This window comes from Pleurodeles waltl, chromosome 6, assembly GCF_031143425.1.
Source record: "Pleurodeles waltl isolate 20211129_DDA chromosome 6, aPleWal1.hap1.20221129, whole genome shotgun sequence".
NCBI classification, from domain to species: Eukaryota; Metazoa; Chordata; class Amphibia; order Caudata; family Salamandridae; genus Pleurodeles; species Pleurodeles waltl.
This window is the reverse complement of record NC_090445.1, coordinates 407,762,020-407,780,866: the sequence shown is the minus strand read 5'-3', so window position 1 is coordinate 407,780,866 and position 18,847 is coordinate 407,762,020. Positions and strand designations below refer to the sequence as shown.

The following is an 18,847-nucleotide window of genomic DNA, read 5'->3' as shown; positions in this document are numbered from 1 at the left end:
ATAATAGGACTGCGTGTTTAGGAAGGCAAAACGGCAGAGTGTGAGAGACTGAGTCCATCCACACCATTAGTAACTGTTGGCCTAACTCCTGGCTAGCTGAAAGTGCCTCACCCAAACCCCAAACCTACCGGGGTAAAAGGTGGTTTTTGGCAACCTGGACATGACACTCTGACCATCCAGGGAGGCTGTGGAAACAGATCTTACCCCTTCATACTGTTACTCATGAATGCCAGGGCAAGACACAGAGAAGCAAGACAAGTGTTCAATACATTCAATGAAACAATCACAATCTGACATATAAGGAGTGAGCTGCAATAATTAGGCAGATGAAACAAAGCAAGGCAATCAGCATTACGAGCATGATAACAAAGATAAATAATCCAACGTTGGTGTATGTAGTTCTAGATGTTCTTGAAATACTAGGGGTTCCTACCTAGCGCTAGGTCTACGCTGAGAGCATAACGGGTATACCTTTCTGCTTGGACCGATCTAAGAGGTTAGCCCAGGCCCCATATCTGGAAACAGTGTCAGGAGTTAGTCGGTGATGTAGATGGCTATACGTTCAGGAGGCTGATATATCAGCACCAGCTAAGCTGCATGATGCACAGCATGCGTCCCAGGATAATTGTGGCCAGAATGCCTTCTGCCCTTCTGGGTCAGTGCGCCGTTCATAAAATAAACCATATTGTGTTGGAAGTACAGTTCCGATGCAATGCTGTGTCTAGGTGTTAGAAGCTGTCCCATGAACAGACAAAACAAACTAACATTGTGTATAGTGTTCTTTAGCCTTGGACAGAAGTACTGATTACATGTGGTGCAAAGGCTAACTAAACAAGCAGCTGGTTCCCCGCATTCCTAGAATAAAAAAGCAAGCTGATAAAAATATGTTGAAATCATCGCTAAAAGCAGCCTTGCCAAAATGAATAAAATATGAACTGTACAGCGAAGTGGGTCTTGTAAATGTGATCATATATCTACAGTTCTAAATAGGTCAAATCAGTTCTCTGCTCACCAACAAATCCCCTTTTTGGCTGTGGTGCATAGCTTTCACAGCTGTTGTCCTAAAATAACACCAGTAAACCTCCGGTTTTGGGTTATATAAAGATAATCAAGAAGAACAAGATATTCATGCTGCCATTCTAAAATTCTGTTAGGAGCTTCTACGTAGCAGTAAATCCTATACAGTAGGACCTCATGGGGCCCTCTACAGCTACAGCCTGTAGTCTTGTCCCGCTGAAGGGTTTCAAGTTCTGAAAAAGTGACTAAGTTATAACATAGAAACCTTGACCCAAAAGTATATGGCCAGCTAGAGGACTTCCCGGGGTGCAAAATTCAAATTTCTCAATTTCTGAGCTTTTCCTAACAAAACGTTTTTGAGAATACATCCCAGCTGGGTCAAACCTGAATTTGTTTGGTGTCATTTTATTTATTAAAATGTACTCTATTTTTCTGATTCAGTTTGGGTCTTTTATTATTTTGTAGTTTGGCTTTTTGTATAAATACTTTACACATTTCCCTAAATTAATCCTGTCTGCTCAGTTCCATTGCTACAAGGGGGTTGAGCTCAGATTAATATAGTGACTTTGAAGGTTCACCCTGACAAAGATTGTGGTTATTACTCAGGGTGGGTAGTCACCTGATTGACTTCTTACAATGGGACAGGACAGATTTTGAGCTAAAACAATTGTGCAAAATCCTGGATCAGCATCTTGTGTTATTTTCCTGTAGCTTTTTCATAATCGTGCATAATTTCTGCACACCAAATTACATGAATTTCATACGGGCCTAGTCAAAAGAAGGGATTGACTGTTGAGCCATAAGTGGTTCATGTAGAATATCACAAACAGAAATATCATCTGGCAGATATATATTGTGTTCTAAAGACTTTTTTTTAAATCTGACTCTACTGGGTATAAATTTTGTATCATTAATTTCAATGGGTGATACCTCTATTGATGATATTTAGGCCTTTTGGTCTCGTGGGATTGCAGGGGGTGGGGCGGCGCGGGGGGGAGGGGTTAGAGGGAACATTACATTTTTTTTTTTTTAAATAAGCCAGCCTGCCCTGCGGCCAATCCTGATGCTGCTCAGAGCAGCACCAGAATTGGCTGGGAGCGCCCAGCCAGGGCGCTCCCAGGCAGACTGGGAGCCTGTGCAGACTCCCTCCAACCCGGCAACTGTATTGCCGGGCTGCAGAGAGCCTACTACGCATGTGTGTTTGGCTGGCCCAAGACGGCCGGCCAAACATACAGTACATGCGTAGTGAACGGAGTGCACAGTGCACTCCCCTCACTGCTCGTCACCCCACATGCTACGCCCTTTAACAAGGAAAGGATAATAAACACTGTTGCTAATCTTTTCCTTGTTGAAGGATTTGCAGCGGTTGCTGCTGGTGGGGGGTGACGCTTCTCCGCCCTAGCCACCACTGTATTGAGGACACAGTATTTAGGTCACATAATATCCTCAGAATGATATTCTGGTATCACACACTACAAGCATGTTATTTTGGCAAGGAAGAATATGTGTCAATATTGTTTCATATTTCCTGTGATGGCAACTAGTAAGCCAAACGAACACTCTAGGTCACCTGTTAGTGCACTTCACAGCAGGTATCACAAAAACAATTACCAAGAGTAATAGCTGGAAGTAATGTCTAGCATTTTTCACCATTGTTGGGATTTATTTTTGATTTTATATTGAATGCACATGTATTCAATGCACCTACTTTTATTTTCAATGCAACTACTACCACTGTATTTGCAATAGTTCTTCAACAAACCTGCCTTTGAGTTCTATGCAGTTTTCAAGTACAGCCTTCCCACAGGATTCCGCCTTATGATCCTCTGCCTGGTTAGACTGGAAAAATCACACCACTCCAACAAAAAACAGTTTGAACTTTCCTCCTCTATTTGTTAGCAGTGCTTGTCCCCAGCTACTTCTCTTTCACTTTCTCAGCCAATTAATACATCAATTATTTCTAAAGTGTTAATTACCTATACTCATCAAAGTGGAATGAGCCTCAAGAGATCCTGGTTCCTAAAATACATGAGCCTTCAGCACCTCTTCTGAAGCCAGTAAATGCTAGCAACTTCTCAGGTGTTCTGGTCTTAGATGTTCAGGTTAGAAGTTACCTAGAGTGCTAACCTGATTGAGATATGCCTTCCTTCCCGATGTGACCATTTCTACTGTTTGAGTTTTCAATTTCTCTTTTATTTTCTCAGGATCTGGTTTTCATTCATCACCCTGTGCATTAAATCAAGAAGAATATGTTTAATCTACCCGTTTATAATTTTACAAGACAGTTTAGACAATGGCTATTTCGACCGTCTCACTGAGCGGTACTGCTTTGGTGTACTATCAGGAACCCTTAATGAATCCTATGTATCTTGTGCATAATTTATGGTGTTCTTGGTTAGAACAAAGTTTTTTCATTTAAGCCAGCAGGGAATATCGGGTGTACATACATGCTGTTTAGTCCTTTTGTTATCCGTTTTAGAATCATCTACTAGTGGTTCAGGGTTTTCCTCCTGCAAGGTCACCCCAAACCTTTTCCCTTACCCCCATGTTTTTCTGAACCAGTTTTTGTTGGCCCTTGGGACTTTGCACAGCTTAACATTGCTAACCAGTGTTAAATTTCTTGTGCTCTCTCCTTTAAAAATTGTAATTTAGATTACACCCAATTGGTACATTTAATTTACTTGTACCACCCTAGTAAATTAATACTAGATGTACCCAGGGCCTGTAAATTAAATGCTACTGGTGGACCTGCAGCACTGATTGTGCAACTCCCTTAAACAGCCTTTCAAACATATCCTAGGCCTGTCAATGCAGCATGTGTGTGCAGTTTTACTCTGCCATTTAGACCTAGCAAAATTAACCTTTTCCTACGCCTAAACTTTCCTATCTAGGACATATGTCAGTGGTTATTAACCTGTCAAATGCTGTGGACCCTCAGCCTGGAATCTCAAGACCCTCACTGAGTCATTATTGGAAGCTGGGGACCACCAGCCTAAGCAATTTCTATATTTTGGACCTTGAAACAACACACTTTCATACAAAAACACGTACACATCAAGCAAATGAACGCAAATTTGAATAATTGGTTTAATGCACAATCAAAATCGGAAAAAGTTTTAAAATTATCAGTTTTGATTCTTTACTTATATATATTTTTTTATTTAAAATGTATTCATTTTATTATTATTTAATTTTGCAAAACATCTGCATACTCACTGAAGAGGCCTTGTGGACCCTCAGGGCTCCCAGGACCACAGGTTAAGAACCACTGATATAAGTCACCCTAGTTAGGCCCTAAACAGCCCATAGCGCAGGGTGCATTGTATTTCAAATGTTGGACATGTAAGTTTTAAATGTCCTGGTAGTGAAAAACTCTCATATTTGTTTTTTTTGTTTTTCACTATTGCAATGCCTACCTATCCCATAGAATAACATTGGGTCACCTCATTACATTCAATAAGTGATAACATTTGAGCGGAAACAGGTAGGAATGCTGCATTTGGTGTCTGAGAAATTGTAATGTACAGCCCTCTTAAATGGTAAAGTCAGATCTTAAGTTACAATTCTTAAAATGCTACTTTTAGCAAGTTGCCATTTTCTTGTCCTAACCATTTTGTGCCTGCAGCCTGTTTCCTGGCTACTAGGTGTAGTTGGTAGCTGGCCTTTGTATATTCCTCCCAAACAGCATCACAATAGAGAATCTGGCTGTTGGCAGGATGGGCTACCGCTGGCAGGATGGGGGTGATGGAGCTGTCACCTACCACACTTGCACTACAAAGGCACTGGTGCAGCTCACACACAAAGGACTTTACACTAGCATATTGTGCCTCCAGACACACTGGGACCATGGCAGGGAGGCAGGAAATTCCAGACACCTCTGTAGAAGGGAACTCCAGAAGCTTGTCCCACTTCAAAGTGGGTACCATGTATAAAAAGTGGACTCGTAGACACACTCTTGAGTACACGCCCAGACCTGTGGATACTACAGAAGGACACACTTTTGCGCTGCTGCTTGAGGCTAGCTCTGCTTGCGGAGAAGTCAATCAATCAATCAAATTTATTAAGCGCTCTACTCATCTGGTAGGGTCTCAGGACGCTGGGGGTGGGGGGATTATTGCTCAAAAAGCCAGGTTTTGGGGTGCTTTCTGAAAGTTAGGAGGTCCTGGGTCTTGCGTAGGTTGGTTGGGAGGGAGTTCAAGGTCTTGGCGGAGAGGTGGGAGAAGGATCTGCCGCCGGAGGTGGTGCGCTGGATGCGGGGGACTGTCGCGAGGGCGAGGTCGGCGGAGCGGAGCTGTCGAGTTGGGTTGTGAAAGTTGATTCGTTCATTGAGGTAGGCCGGTCCCGTGTCATGGAGAGCTTTGTGAGCGTGGATTAGGACTTTGAAGATGATCCTTTTGTTGATGGACAGCCAGTGTAGGGATCTGAGGTGGTCGGAGATGTGTTCGTGGCGACGGAGGTTGAGGATGAGACATGCGGCTGCGTTCTGGATGCGTTCTGGATGCGCTGGAGTTTTCTCTGAAGTTTGGCAGTGGTCCCTGCGTAGAGGGCGTTGCCGTAGTCCAGTCTGCTAATTATGAGGGCATGGGTGACCTTCTTCTTGTTTCTAGGGGAATCCATTTGAAAGTCTTGCATAGCATGTGGAGGGTGTTGAAGCAGGAGGATGATATGGCGGTGATTTGGAGAGAGAGAGAGAGGAGTCCAGTATGATGCCAAGGTTGTGTGCGTGGGTGTTGGGGGTGGTCCTAGGATGGTGGGCCACCATGAGTCGTTCCATGTTGTCTTGTTGGGACCGAAGATGATGATCTCGCTGTTTTTTTAGTTTAATTTGAGGTGGCTTGCTGTCATCCAGTTGTTGATGGCGAGGAGTCCGGCGGGTAGGTTATTCCAAGTGACTCCAACAAGCTTCAGGGAGCGCTCTGAACCTGCCCAGCTGACCTGCTGCACTGGATCTGCATCTAGACTTGCTGTTCTCTGCTGGAGTGAGTTCTTGATCCCCAAGAGGAGCCTCCCAGGTCCTGGACCCCAAGCATGTAATTAGCTTGACTCCTCCATGAAGGGGCTTTGCTGCTGAAGGGGGCCGGGGACAAACTGCTCGCTGCCTGCATGATGATCAAATCAACAGGTCCAAAGCAGTCCATATTTTTTTTTTTTAATCCTGTCGGACAGGCACTCAGGTTGAATCTGCACTGGCACGGGATATGTAAATACAAGGAGACCAAAATCTAACCCAGCCTTGCATCCATAGATCAAAAGATAGACTCCCATTCCGTATGCATGGACAACATCACTCACAAAATTCAAAAACATGACGTTCATGTCTTGGAAGCTGAACAAAGAATATCCACATGAGGGATGACCAGCAGACCCACAATAAAAAAGTTCTCCAAATGGACAAAGTTCTATTGCCCATTAAAACCTAAATTGAGGATTTGGAAGTGCACTCTAGATGTAACAACCTACACATAATGGGAGTTGCGGAATCCACCTCCATGGGACAAATGGAGGTGTTTGTGGATTAAATAGAATACAAAGGGAGTAAAGTCTCAATGTACCCCAACTTCACCTTGGTGGTGTGGGAGGCTCAGGAGGCATTTCAACCAGTAAAGAAACAAATCCAGCAGTTGAACATACAATATGGGATGCTGCACCCTACCCGCCTAGAAATAACACATTGGGCAAGCACACAATCTTTTAAAGCCTGCAACAGGCAAGCAATTTCCTGAAAAGCTTAAAATATGTTAGTTTCCATACTACACACACTTGTAGACTGACTCTGGGGATGACTGAAACCTGAGGCACATCATAATGTGAAAATATCAGACTGGCACTGTGATTCCTAAACTAATAGAGACATACCCAATGGTGCTCTACGTGGTCTTAGCTATGATAAACATTGCAAAGTTGAATTGACTACATAACCTCATTGAGCTAAACAAGGTATACACAAAATGTATTGTACCACAACTAGCTTTGTATACCACATGCTCACCCCAGGCTGGTGCAGCAGCTGGCATATGTGATTGTTTGGCTGAGGCCCACCATCGAATGGTAAACTCCAGCGTATTGTGTATTATTCCGATTCTCTTGGAGCATGCTCTGCAGCTTCTATATCGTTGCCAGTTGAATTAGAAAGTAGGTGGGGGTGCAGGGATGTATCCGCTGACAAGTTAGGGCTACCGACGTGGGAGGGGGAGGGAAGGGCTGATTGCTACACTGTGTTCCCATGTTATACAGGTTACTATAACAGAGCAGACTAATGCTTTCCTAAATGTACATTGGCACTGCATTTAAAATAAGCAAGTTATACTGCACTTATGACATATGATCCATTTGAGGCAAGGCCCTGTACGCTTCACCATGTGGAGTGTACGGGGGCTCAACGACTCCAGAAAGGTGAGAAGGGTGCATGCGTACTTGCAGTAACAGAAAGTGGATGTTGCATTTCTACAGGAGATGCACCTCCGCCTTTAGACTGACTCCTGTGTGTTTCAGAAATGGGCAGGTCTCAGTATTTTATCATCCTACTCAAACAGCTCAAGGGGGTGGCGATTCTAATTAAGGTGGGTATTCCATTTCGCCTGTTTAAAGCACTAAGTGATGACACTGGTAAATATGTTATGATGCATTAAGTGCTTCATTCCAAACATGTCACAATGCTGAATGTTCGTTGCCCTAACGTTGATGGCCCGGATTTATTTCTCAACATCTGTGGGATGCAGCAAGGCCTGGCATCCAAAACAATCATCTGGGACTGGGATTTTAACCACTGGACCCTAAACTAGATAGATCTTATTTACCGACTAGAAACTACTCTGCTGCCAGCCAAACCATAACAAATATTATCAAAGATCACAAACTGATGGATGTGGGTATCATAGGTACACTGTCTTTAGGGAGGATACACTTCACTCAGCAGTTCATAACATGTGGTCTAGATTAGATTACTGGCTCATATCGTGTAATGCTAGTACATGTGTAGGGACCGTCACGCACCACGCCTGCACGCTTTTTGACCACTCTCCAGTAACGCTTACCCTCACACTGCCGAACACAGCCCTAGCCTCACGAATGTTGCAACTATCGCAGAGGGTCCTGATAGCTGTTTCTGAAATGAAATGTGCGCTGACATTCATTACTAACTTGCAGAAACTAAAGGGTCTGACACCAGTCTGGCTACACTTTGTGAGCATTTAAAGTGGTGTTGAGGGCTACTGTATAGTTAGGGAACATGGGGTGCTACAGACATTATGTCGACAAATTGCAGCAGTAGAAGTGAAGATAAAGGACCTAGAAAGGAGAGTAACTAGCACTGATGACACGCGGTACATGGAAGAACTCGTACATAACATTACGAAATACAATGAACTCGGGGTCCGTGAGGTGAACTATCTGAGCAAATGTACCTCGGCGGTGGTGGACAGAGAGAGCGAAAGATGCAGGAAAGCCCTAGCTACCATTTATAAGAAACTCTGGGCTGCAAATGACATAACACAAAAGCACACATGAAGACGGACAAACACCCTACGAGGCATCTGAAAGGACAACATGTGTTCCATGGCTACTCTAGTGACCTCTATGCATGTGTCCTCTATACATTTAAGTTTGAGGGCACCTCTGCCCAAGAACACATATATATATGGAAAGCATGGCCCTGACTTGGCTAAGTGTAGCACAATTGGAGATTCCAGACCACCCAATCGCAACTGACAAATTGAAAGATACCATCAGTGGACGGCCCAACTGTAAAGCTCCTGGGTCTGATGGCTTACTTGCAGAAATCTGCAATATGTATATTGACTTGTTGCACCACCACTCCTGGTGGTGTATGAAGAGGCACTAGGCCCTGGACACAACTCAAATTATGCGTAAAGCTATAATAATAACACTTCTCAAACCCTCTAACCCTGTTGACCAATATGAGTAACACCAAAATTCTAGCTAAAGCCCTACCCAGTAGAATGTTACTGCTTCTTCTGTCACTGGTCTTCTTGGATTAAGCAGGCTTTGTACCAAGGAGATCCACCATGCATTTTTTGTTCAACACCAATATTTTAGATGCTACAAAAGCATTTGACTCAATTGAATGCCTCTATTTTATGATGACTATGAGCTGCATGGGTATGCCCCCATCTTATCTGTTCATGGCTAGACTACTATACACCTTTCTACAGCTCAAATCTACATGAACGAAGGACTCTTCTTGCCAGTTGCTCAGGGAACAAGACAGGGATTCTCCTGTCTCTGGTGCTACTCCTGCTTGCATTGGAGCCCACTGTAGCTGAAATCAGACAACACTACACGCGGTACACACTGAGATTTCAGGATAAGCCCCCTTCTAATGTGGATGATATGACCCTTTATTTACAGATCCATAAAGTAACCTAGATTCTGTGATACGTGAACTTATCAAGTTTGGTGCTGTGTCTGCTTTGTCCATAAACTGTTGAAAAACAGCAATTGTTCCTCTCAGACGATGTACACAGCAAAGTGACACAGAATATCCCATGGAAAGGTGTGATGGCCCAATAAAATGTCTAGGGGTGTGGATAGGTCTAAGTGTCGAGGAAAGCCAATTCCTCAACTATGGAAGGGCAATTGATACATTAGAAGATCAAGTAAACCAGTGGCTGAAACTCCCATTGTTGATGGCTGGCACAGCCAGCCACATTAAAATAGTAATCCTCTGGAAATTCTTGTACTATTTTGTAGATATCCCTATTGGGATGATGACATGCTTCTTCAAAATACTAACTTCCCTTCTCATTAGACGTACCTGGTCAGGGAACAAACCTAGAATAACCTGGGACATCATGACACAACCCTACCAAACCTGCGCAATCCCCATTATGGAGCTATGCTACTTATGTGCCCAGGCCCAATATGCACAATATGCACACTTTTGGTTTCCCCCGTAACACACTCCATTCATGTCAGTGTAAAGATGACCTGCACACAGTGTGTTGAAAATAGTTTTACTGGAGATAAACGACTCTGACAAGCCAGAGGCAGATGACACATCCAGCTGCTAGGGTATCCCCTGTTCCTTTCCACCCAACATTCCATGTTCCAGTCTGTTAGAAATGGGGTATTTGGTTGGCAGTCAGGTTACCCCCTGTCCAAGCAAGGACCCTCTCTCTAATCAGGGTAAGTCACACACAATCCAAATTATCCTGTGCCCACCCTCTGGTAGCTTGCCAATAAGTATATGTTCAGATATCATTGCAAAAGTGATATAAAGTGTCTTAAGTCTTTTTAAAAAGCAAACAAAGTCAAGCACTCTTTCAAGCACAAAGTACCTGGTTTGCGTGCAAAATCTCCTCAAAGAACCGCAGAGGAGGAGATGCGTAGAAACAAAGGGGTGTGCGTCGAATTCTCGGGCCGCACACAGCTATGAGTCATTTAGTTTTCACGCAGAGATGGCTGTGCGTCAATTTCTGGCACTCGGTCGTAGATCCTCTTCGGGTAGCGGGGCTTTCAGACGCCCCGGAGACGATGAGTGGATTTCCTGCGCTGGAAGGACAAAGTCCCAGGAGCTGCGTTGATTCGGTGGGCGTTGCTTTGAATTTTCTACCACACGGCAGTCGCTGCGTCGATTCCTCTCTGGAAGTGCGGCTGCGTCGATCTGGGTCGGCTGTGCGTTGTTCAGGTGGGCTGTGCGTCAAATTTCCGGTTGCTACGCTCGCGCTGCGTTGATCTTCTCGATGCGAAGTCGTGCTGTGTCGTTCCGGTTCGGCGTGCAGTGAAATTTTCACCGCTGTGCAGGCTGTGCGTCGTTTCTGGCAGGCTGTGCATCAAATTTCGACACACAAGGAGTCCTTCTTGTAGAGATGAAGTCTTTTTGGTCCTGAGACTTCAAGGAACAGGAGGCAAGCTCTATCCAAGCCCTTGGAGAGAACTTCTTCACCACAGCCAGAGAGCAACAAGGCAGCAGGGCAACAGCAAGGCAGCAGCCCTTCACAGAAAGCAGACAGGTGAGTCCTTTGGACAGTCAGGCAGTTCTTCTTGGCAAGATGCAGGTTCTGGTTCCAGTTTCTTCTCCAGGAAGTGTCTGAGTTGTTAGGGGCAGAGGCCCTGTTTAAATACCCAAATGTGCCTTTGAAGTGGGGGAGACTTCAAAGAGTAGCTTAGAAATGCACAAGATCCCCTTTCAGTTCAATCCCGTCTGCCAGGGTCCCAGTAGGGGGTGTGGCAGTCCTTTGTGTGAGGGCAAGCTACTGTCCTTTGACATGCAAGTTTCAGGCCCTCCACTCTCCCAGCCCAGGAACCCATTGAAAAATGCAGATGTGTGCAAGTGAGGCTGAGTATCTGTGTTTGGGGTGTGTCTGAGTGAATGCACAAGGAGCTGTCAACTAAACCCAGCCAGACGTGGATTGTAAGGCACAGAAAGATTTAAGTTCAGAGAAATGCTCACTTTCTAAAAGTGGCATTTCTAAAATAGTAATAATAAATCCAACTTCACCAGTCAGCAGGATTTTGTATAACCATTCTGGCCATACTAAATATGACCTTCCTACTCCTTTCAGATCAGCAGCTACCACTCAAACAATGTATGAGGGCAGACCCAATGTTAGCCTATGAAGGGGAGCAGGCCTCACAGCAGTGTAAAACCGAATTTAGGAATTTTACACTACCAGGACGTGTAAACTACACAGGTACATGTCCTGTCCTTTGTCTACGCAGCACCCTGCCCTATGTGTTACCTAGGGTATACCTTAGGAGTGTATTAGATGTAGAAAAAGGGGAGTTGTAGGCTTGGAAAGTACTTTTAAATGCCAGGTCGAATTGGCAGTGAAACTGCACACACAGGCCTTGCAATGGCAGGCCTGAGACAAGGTTAAGGGGCTACTTGAGTGGGTGGCACAATCAGGGCCGCAGGCCCACTAGCAGCATTTAATCCACTGGTCCTGGGCACATATAGTGTACTGTACTAGGGACTTATAAGTAAATTAAATAGTCCAATTGGGTATGTTCCGATGTTACCATGTTTAAAGGATAGCAGTGGTAAAGTGTGCAGAGTCCAAAAACAAGCAAAAACAGTATCTTAAAAAGTTGAGGGAGGCAGGAAAAAAGTTACGGGTGACCACCCTAGTGCTGTCAGGTCTAACACAGTCATTTTACTCACATTCCACAGTAACATCAATCTATGATCTATTTACATTCTTTACTGCCTACATCACGACACCCCGAACTACAGTCCATGAATGACGGCCAAAGCGGGTGTTGAAGGAAATAAACTAGTGATCTACACAAATATTGCATGGTAAGGCCTGAGGAGAAAAAGCACACCTTACAATATTGTGTATGCCAAAGACCCCAATGCAGGCTCACCCGCTGTTTACTGCAACAAGTGAACAGGTAGCACAATCGCAACTCCAATGGCTTTGCATTAAAACATGGGGGGAGTTGTGCCCATGTGGTGCATTTATTACCATGGATGACCTTCGGACAACACTGCAGATAACCCCTTGATATTCTCGTCTACTATAGATTAAAAGCGACAAGTACACAACTGACACCAAACTTTCCACAGGAACCTGATAGGTTTCAAGCTTTGGAAACCGTTGTAAACAACCTATCCCCAAAATGCTTATCACCCTATCATACATGGCTGTGCAAACCGACATGTCTGTTAGAAAAAGCTCCTCAAGTGGAGGGGAGGAGGCAGATTTAGCCTACTAACAGCTGGAGTATGATAACATTGCTGTGCACAAATGGGTGAGCTCCTGCCCAGTAGTCGGTTGCATCTGCTCCGTTGCCACTACATTCAAAGGGTATATTACACTCCTGCATGCTACACAAATGGGGACTGAGGGAAGACTCTAGGTGTCCTGTTGTGGCACAGAAGGCACTGACCTTCACGTGGCCTGGAGTTGTGCAGTGATTCATAGGTTTAGGTGAAAAGTCTGCCTCCCTTCAAGAAATCATAAATGTCCATTATAAACATCTACATTAATGGGACTGTTTGGCTGGGTGCAAAAGATTCCATACTCTAACTGCAGATTTGCGTCAATTAATTTGCTGATGTCTAACAACACTAGGGTCTGGGCAAGCTGCAACCATTAAGCAACAGATAATGGAGAACCTACTTTGGAAGAGGAAAATGTGGCTCTCCTTTGAACCGCCCCTCTTAACATTCCCTGTATTAAGTCAATGTAGCTGGCACTTAGTTGAGTTGAAATATAATTTCGAGGGTGACACACCCGATGATTGTTCTGACTAACTCTCATTGCCCCCAGAAATTAATAAGAATTGTCTATCCAGAGCCAGTTCCTTGTATTCAGTTTGCACCCACATGGAGTTTTGCAGCTCAGCTCCGCCTAGCACTGACGTTTAACCTGAGCAATAATTTTGCGTGGCTGTTTCTCCCTAACCTCATCTCTCCACTGCTTAAACTTTCCTGCTGAGGATTTGAGCAGACCTGCTATGGAGAGAAAAGGCGCTGCCTTGACCTTGAGACAGAAACACAACAAAGTAGAAATGAAGTCACTGTAGATGAAGTTTCGAGTTAAAGAGCCTTCTCTGGAGGCATAGGTATCCTGCAGCTCTGTTGGCATGAGCTTAGCCTAAGATACAACTTTACCAATTGGGTCATAACCTGTTGTTTATGCATTTGTATGCATTTTCTTCTTTTTGTATTATACACCAGTTGACACACTGCACGAGCACTTTTGCAGTAACCACCGAGCACCTTTTTCAATAATGTAAACATTAATGTGAACAGTCTCTATGAGTTTAATTGTTTCATAAGCTGTTATTTTTTCATCTTATCTCTCTTGTGCGTTTGTGTAAAGAAAATATTCTGTTATTTGTTTCCCATATACAAAGGGAATCCGACAGAATCATTTACTTTGTATTACTATCTGTTGCCCAGGTTGTGAGGAACACAAGGTCACCCCATAGTTGATAACAACACTCACTCCTTTGCAGTTATCTACTCACTAGTTCATTTGCTTACTTGATTGCTCAGTCGCTTGCTCATTCACTAACTCACTCTGACATTCCCTCACTTGCTCGCCCATTAACTCTTTTGCTCACTCGTTTTGTTTTCCTTCTAGGTATCATTGCTGGGCAGTAATCGAGTATCAGGACCTGAGCTCCCCTGCCATAAGACCAGTCAAGCCTGTTTCTTCTCTTAATTGACTGCCTTTTGAGGCCCAAGGCTCCCCAATGCCTAAAACGAGTAAGGTGACTCAGAAGGAGCACAGCAATGAGCACGTCACAGAGTCAGTTGCAGACCTGCTGGGCCACGAGGAGCCCGTGGATTACAAACTTAGCTCCTTCAACGTGTCCGCAGAAACCCCAACTCAAGCCAAGCCTGTGGAGGAAGGCACCGAGGTGGAGGACAGGCCGGCATGGAACAGCAAGCTGCAGTACATCCTGGCACAGATCGGATACTCGGTTGGTCTCGGAAATGTCTGGAGGTTCCCGTACCTGTGCCAGAAAAATGGTGGAGGTGAGAGGCTTTGTGTGTGTCTTGTTTTTGAAGCATTCCGCTGCTTAGAATGTGTCTTGGATGCAGGGTAGCCGTGTTGAGTTGCAGAAGCGTTAGTAGTACCAGCATCTGTTTGAAGTGACTGGGGAGACTCTAAACTCCTCGCACATCGTTTCTGAGGTAAAGATGTCGAGCACAACATGCAAATTCTCTGGGAACAAGAACATGTAGAAGACTGTTGGTGTTATTGACTGGCAGAACTGTAGTGCTTACACTGTGTTTTAAAGAGCATCAGGGAACAATGTATGAGGTGTTTCCAGTAAAAGTTAGAAAGCAAGAAAAAGGACTCAGAATGTCAAATGTGAGAATGATGAAAATGTAAAGCTATGGTGGCGGCAGGGCAAGGGTTATCATATCGAAACACATAGAAAGAGAAGTGCTAGTAGATGTGCATATATATGCTTGTGAACCTAAAAACAAAGCTGGATAAATCACCAGGCTGCTGTCCAGAGACAAGGGTGGTAACATGGCAGAGAGAAGCACTTTAGAAGGAACCAGCTTTTACGATGGACAAAAGAAACCCACTTATGTTGCCTTCAAAGACTGTTCCAATGGTCAAAATGGATATCGCACAACCATATTCCAGGGCACCTTTTTAAGGTAGCCCAATCAAGGACCATCAGAGGGGAGACTCTAAGGTCCTCCAGTGTATCACTCATATCATAGATCCAGAGACAGTGGATGGGTGAAGCTAAGAGATGAGGCTGCTTCTTATTCTTAGGGAACACTGTTACCTTATAGGGAGCCCTATCACTGGTGGGACAGCTAGGAGCTCAGCGCCGATACTGAAATAAGATCATACCATCACCAAGAAAAGCAATTTCTTCAGTTTTTGGGAAATTAAAGTGTTAATTAAGAGTGTCAATCCAAAGCTGCAATTTCCTCCATAGCTTTGAGACCAGGTAAAAGAGGGAGAGGCCACTTATTCTAATCGTGTATTTGAGGAGTAATCAGAAATCGTGCAGGAGTATAATGTCAATTTTTTTGTAGAAATGGGGTTGGAGGGGCCGGCAATGATGAACCTAAGAGTGGCTTTTGAGGGTCATTTTTTTCCATTCGGGAGCCAATGTAAGGCAGCTTTCAGTGAGAAAATACGATTCATGTATTACACAGAGTTTGTGCATTGTCGCCAACAAGTACAGAGATAAACCCAAGTACGAATAATTCCATAGCTTATGTGCTAAGGCATGTTTGCTTCAGCCACTGCCTTACTTCAGGTGAGTGGCAGAGTGAAATGGTCTTTCAGAAAAGCAGATGTAGAAAAAAGGAAGATGGGAATATTTTAGACATCAGAGTGTGGGGACAGAGGCATCTACATCAAAGCAAACATTTCTGAGCTATAAACAAGAGAAGGTGGAGACCCCGGTTGTGAAAGCCACCAATTTCATGACCATAATGAAGGAATATTACATACCATCAGAATCTCTGTTTTTTCTTGGGTCTAATTTTAGTGAAATTGAGTCCACTGCTTTAGCAATTGCCATGAAACAATTTGGGAATTTTTTTTTGGCTTCTGCATGATTGCCATTTTTCCTGTAGACAATCTGGGTGTCGCACACATATGTAGCAAGTGAAAACCTGAAACAGGAGGTAAGTTCAGATAATGGAGCAACGTAAATACATTGTACTGGCTTGGTCGGGTGTGGCTTGTGAGCCTGTGTTTGGGATGGGAAGTGGGGGGGTCCTTTTTGCCCTTGCCATTCTCTGTGCTCCCTGCGGCCTTTAAATGTACAAATGAAACTACAAAAAAAAGAAATACGTTGATACTTAGTGCTCTTAAAGATGACTCCTCAGGCACTCCGCTAGACAGATGTCTCCTTTCATATTGATACGAAGGTGAAATACAGCCTCTGTCCGATTACACAGAAATAAGATGATCCAAGCCCTGCTTCAGTTCCCACAGCCAAAATGGCGCCTGAGCAAGGTCTCATGAGACACCATGGTAAAGGCCACAGAGAGATCCTATAACACTAACACCATAGTTCCCCTTTCATCTTAAGTCATCCTAAGAGCATCAAGAATGGAAACTAGTGCAGACTGAATACTCTGCTGACGCCTAAAACCTGACTTGAAATACTTATTGTTATTCCAAAAAACTTTGAAAGTTAAGAATTCACATCTGATTTTGATGGGGATGGGTTGGTGGAAGTAGGCCTGACCATCAGCTGTTGTTAGTAACTGCTTCACCATAGCATGCGTCCAGTCAGAAAGTGCTTGGCTAGAAGTAAGTGAAAGATGATAGAGGGGCAGGGTCGTCTTTAGGGCGGTGCGAGCGGTGCGGCCGCACCGGGTGCTGACCTTGATTGGGGGGCACTGACCTCAGGGGGACGCTGTGCTTAGCAATGAATTACCAAAACTTGCAATATAAAAGCACCTGCTGAAAAGTTCCTAGTGCACTCAGCCTTCAAGCAACAATTAAAATGTCAAGATACCTCTTGTGTTTAATGTTCTTGATAGGGAAAGAGATGAAAGTTTTGTCTAGTGGCAGCTTTGACTCGACAGTAGGGGGTTAATATGCCTGCTGCAAAGAACAGAGCTATATTTTACGTGGATGTATGAGTGGATTAGTAAAGCCAGCCTTTACAAGCGCTTTAAAACAAATTAATGTATGTGAAAAGGGGGCTGTGGCGAGATGAGGGCGCATTTGTCAGGTGGTAGTGAGGGAATCCGAGGAGGTGGTCTTGGGGTGGGAGGTGACAAAAAAGACTGTTGCACAGGACGCCACCAGCGCTAAAGCCAGCCCTGTAGTAGAGTGGGATTAGAAAGGGACAAAACTGTTGGATGCATTATTTCGGTTGAAAGGTCCACCTGATTGTTTTGACAATAGTACTGTTTCTGGTTTACCCACTGTAAAAGGAATATTTTATGATAATTGGGCAGTTGGAGACGAAATGGGTTGTTTCTAGTCTCTTGAGGTGGCTAATTAATAAGTCATGACGTATGTTATTACTTTTTCCTGGAAAATGTAGGATAACAAGTCTTGGATGGACTTAATTGTGAGACTGGCTTATGTTTGTTCAATTAAAGATTTGACAAACCTAAATACGTCTTTAGAGGAACTGCAGGCACCATGAACAGATTTAGAAAACACATGAACTGTCCTAGAAGCTTCCTTTCAGCCTATACCAGCAGCTTGATCAGAATGATCCATGCATGATTTAATTTCTTTGAGTTTCTCTTTGCCTCTTTGAGTTCCTCTGCAAACCAAAAAGCTGTAGGAAATATGTGAGAGCTTCTGGATGTTTTTAAAAAGCAATAACATCGAAAGCCTTGGTGTTCGACCTGACATCCTTGGCATGGTTTTCCCCTAAACCTTTTTACTTCACCCCTCCTGTTTGCTGAATTTATTTTTGTTGGATTTAGGATAAAAACTATAAATCAATAAGTATATAAGTACATAAATAAATACATAAATAAATAAATATATCTCTAGTAAATAGTGCTACATGTTCTCAGGGCCTGCAAAGTAAATGCTATTAGTGGGCCTGCAGCACACATTGTGCCAGCCACTAAAGTAGCATGTTTAGAACATGTTTCAGGTTTGCCTCTCCTTCCTGCAGTGCACTATTAAAGTGTCATTTCATCCTGGCAAAATACACCTTTTGCCAGGCCTTAGCCTTCCTTTTTAATATTTATAAGTCACCCTTTAGATACGCCTTAAAGCATGGGTACTCACAAATATTTTCCCAGGGGCCGCACTGTTTGGTCTTTGATGTGACCGAGGGCCGCATTGCTGCCAGCGTGGTGGTGGTTGGAGGGCTGGGGGTAGGGTGGGGAGGGGTAGTGGTCAAGTGTGTATAGAGGAAGTGAAGCATATATATCTAGGGTCTGAATGGCCCAATGTGAATCCAGAAACTTGGGTATAAATCCCGGCTTCTCTACTTAACCATATTGTGTGATCCTAGGCAAATGTTTTATTTCACTTTACCTCTTTTTTTTTTCCTTTTTCTTCATCACACATATAAGAACCTTGAAATATGTCTTCAGGATGTATGCTGTATAAAACCTTCTGTGTCTGATTTAATAAACTATAATGTTGTTCATGGTTTATAGAAACCCAGCCCTCCCAAAGAGTTCAACTGACTTGCCTTTTAGTTCACAGTTAACATTGTTGTCAGGGTGTGTAGGATGGAAGGGGATGAAAGTTTCTAAATTCATTTTTGAAAACTATCACTTTTAAAAATACTTCTTACTTCACTGATATAATATGTAGTAAGGTGAAATGGTTCTTCAGGTTATTTAAATGCACTGTTTTAATTTAACACAGATCATACTTTTGTATTTTTGCTGCAAGATGTCTTTAATAATGAAGGTGTTTCTAAAGTTAAGAGTTTCAGA

General features: G+C 43.8%; 1 protein-coding gene across 1 annotated transcript in view; it reads left to right on the top strand.

Moving 5' to 3' along the window:
• The window catches only part of SLC6A17 (solute carrier family 6 member 17), a 279,329-nt gene that overhangs the window by 109,648 nt on the left and 150,834 nt on the right, over positions 1–18,847 (top strand). The window contains exon 3 of the mRNA XM_069238337.1: positions 14,073–14,470. Coding sequence (XP_069094438.1) covers positions 14,185–14,470 — 286 coding nt within the window. The 5' untranslated portion in view covers positions 14,073–14,184. The remainder of the gene's footprint in view (positions 1–14,072; positions 14,471–18,847) is intronic.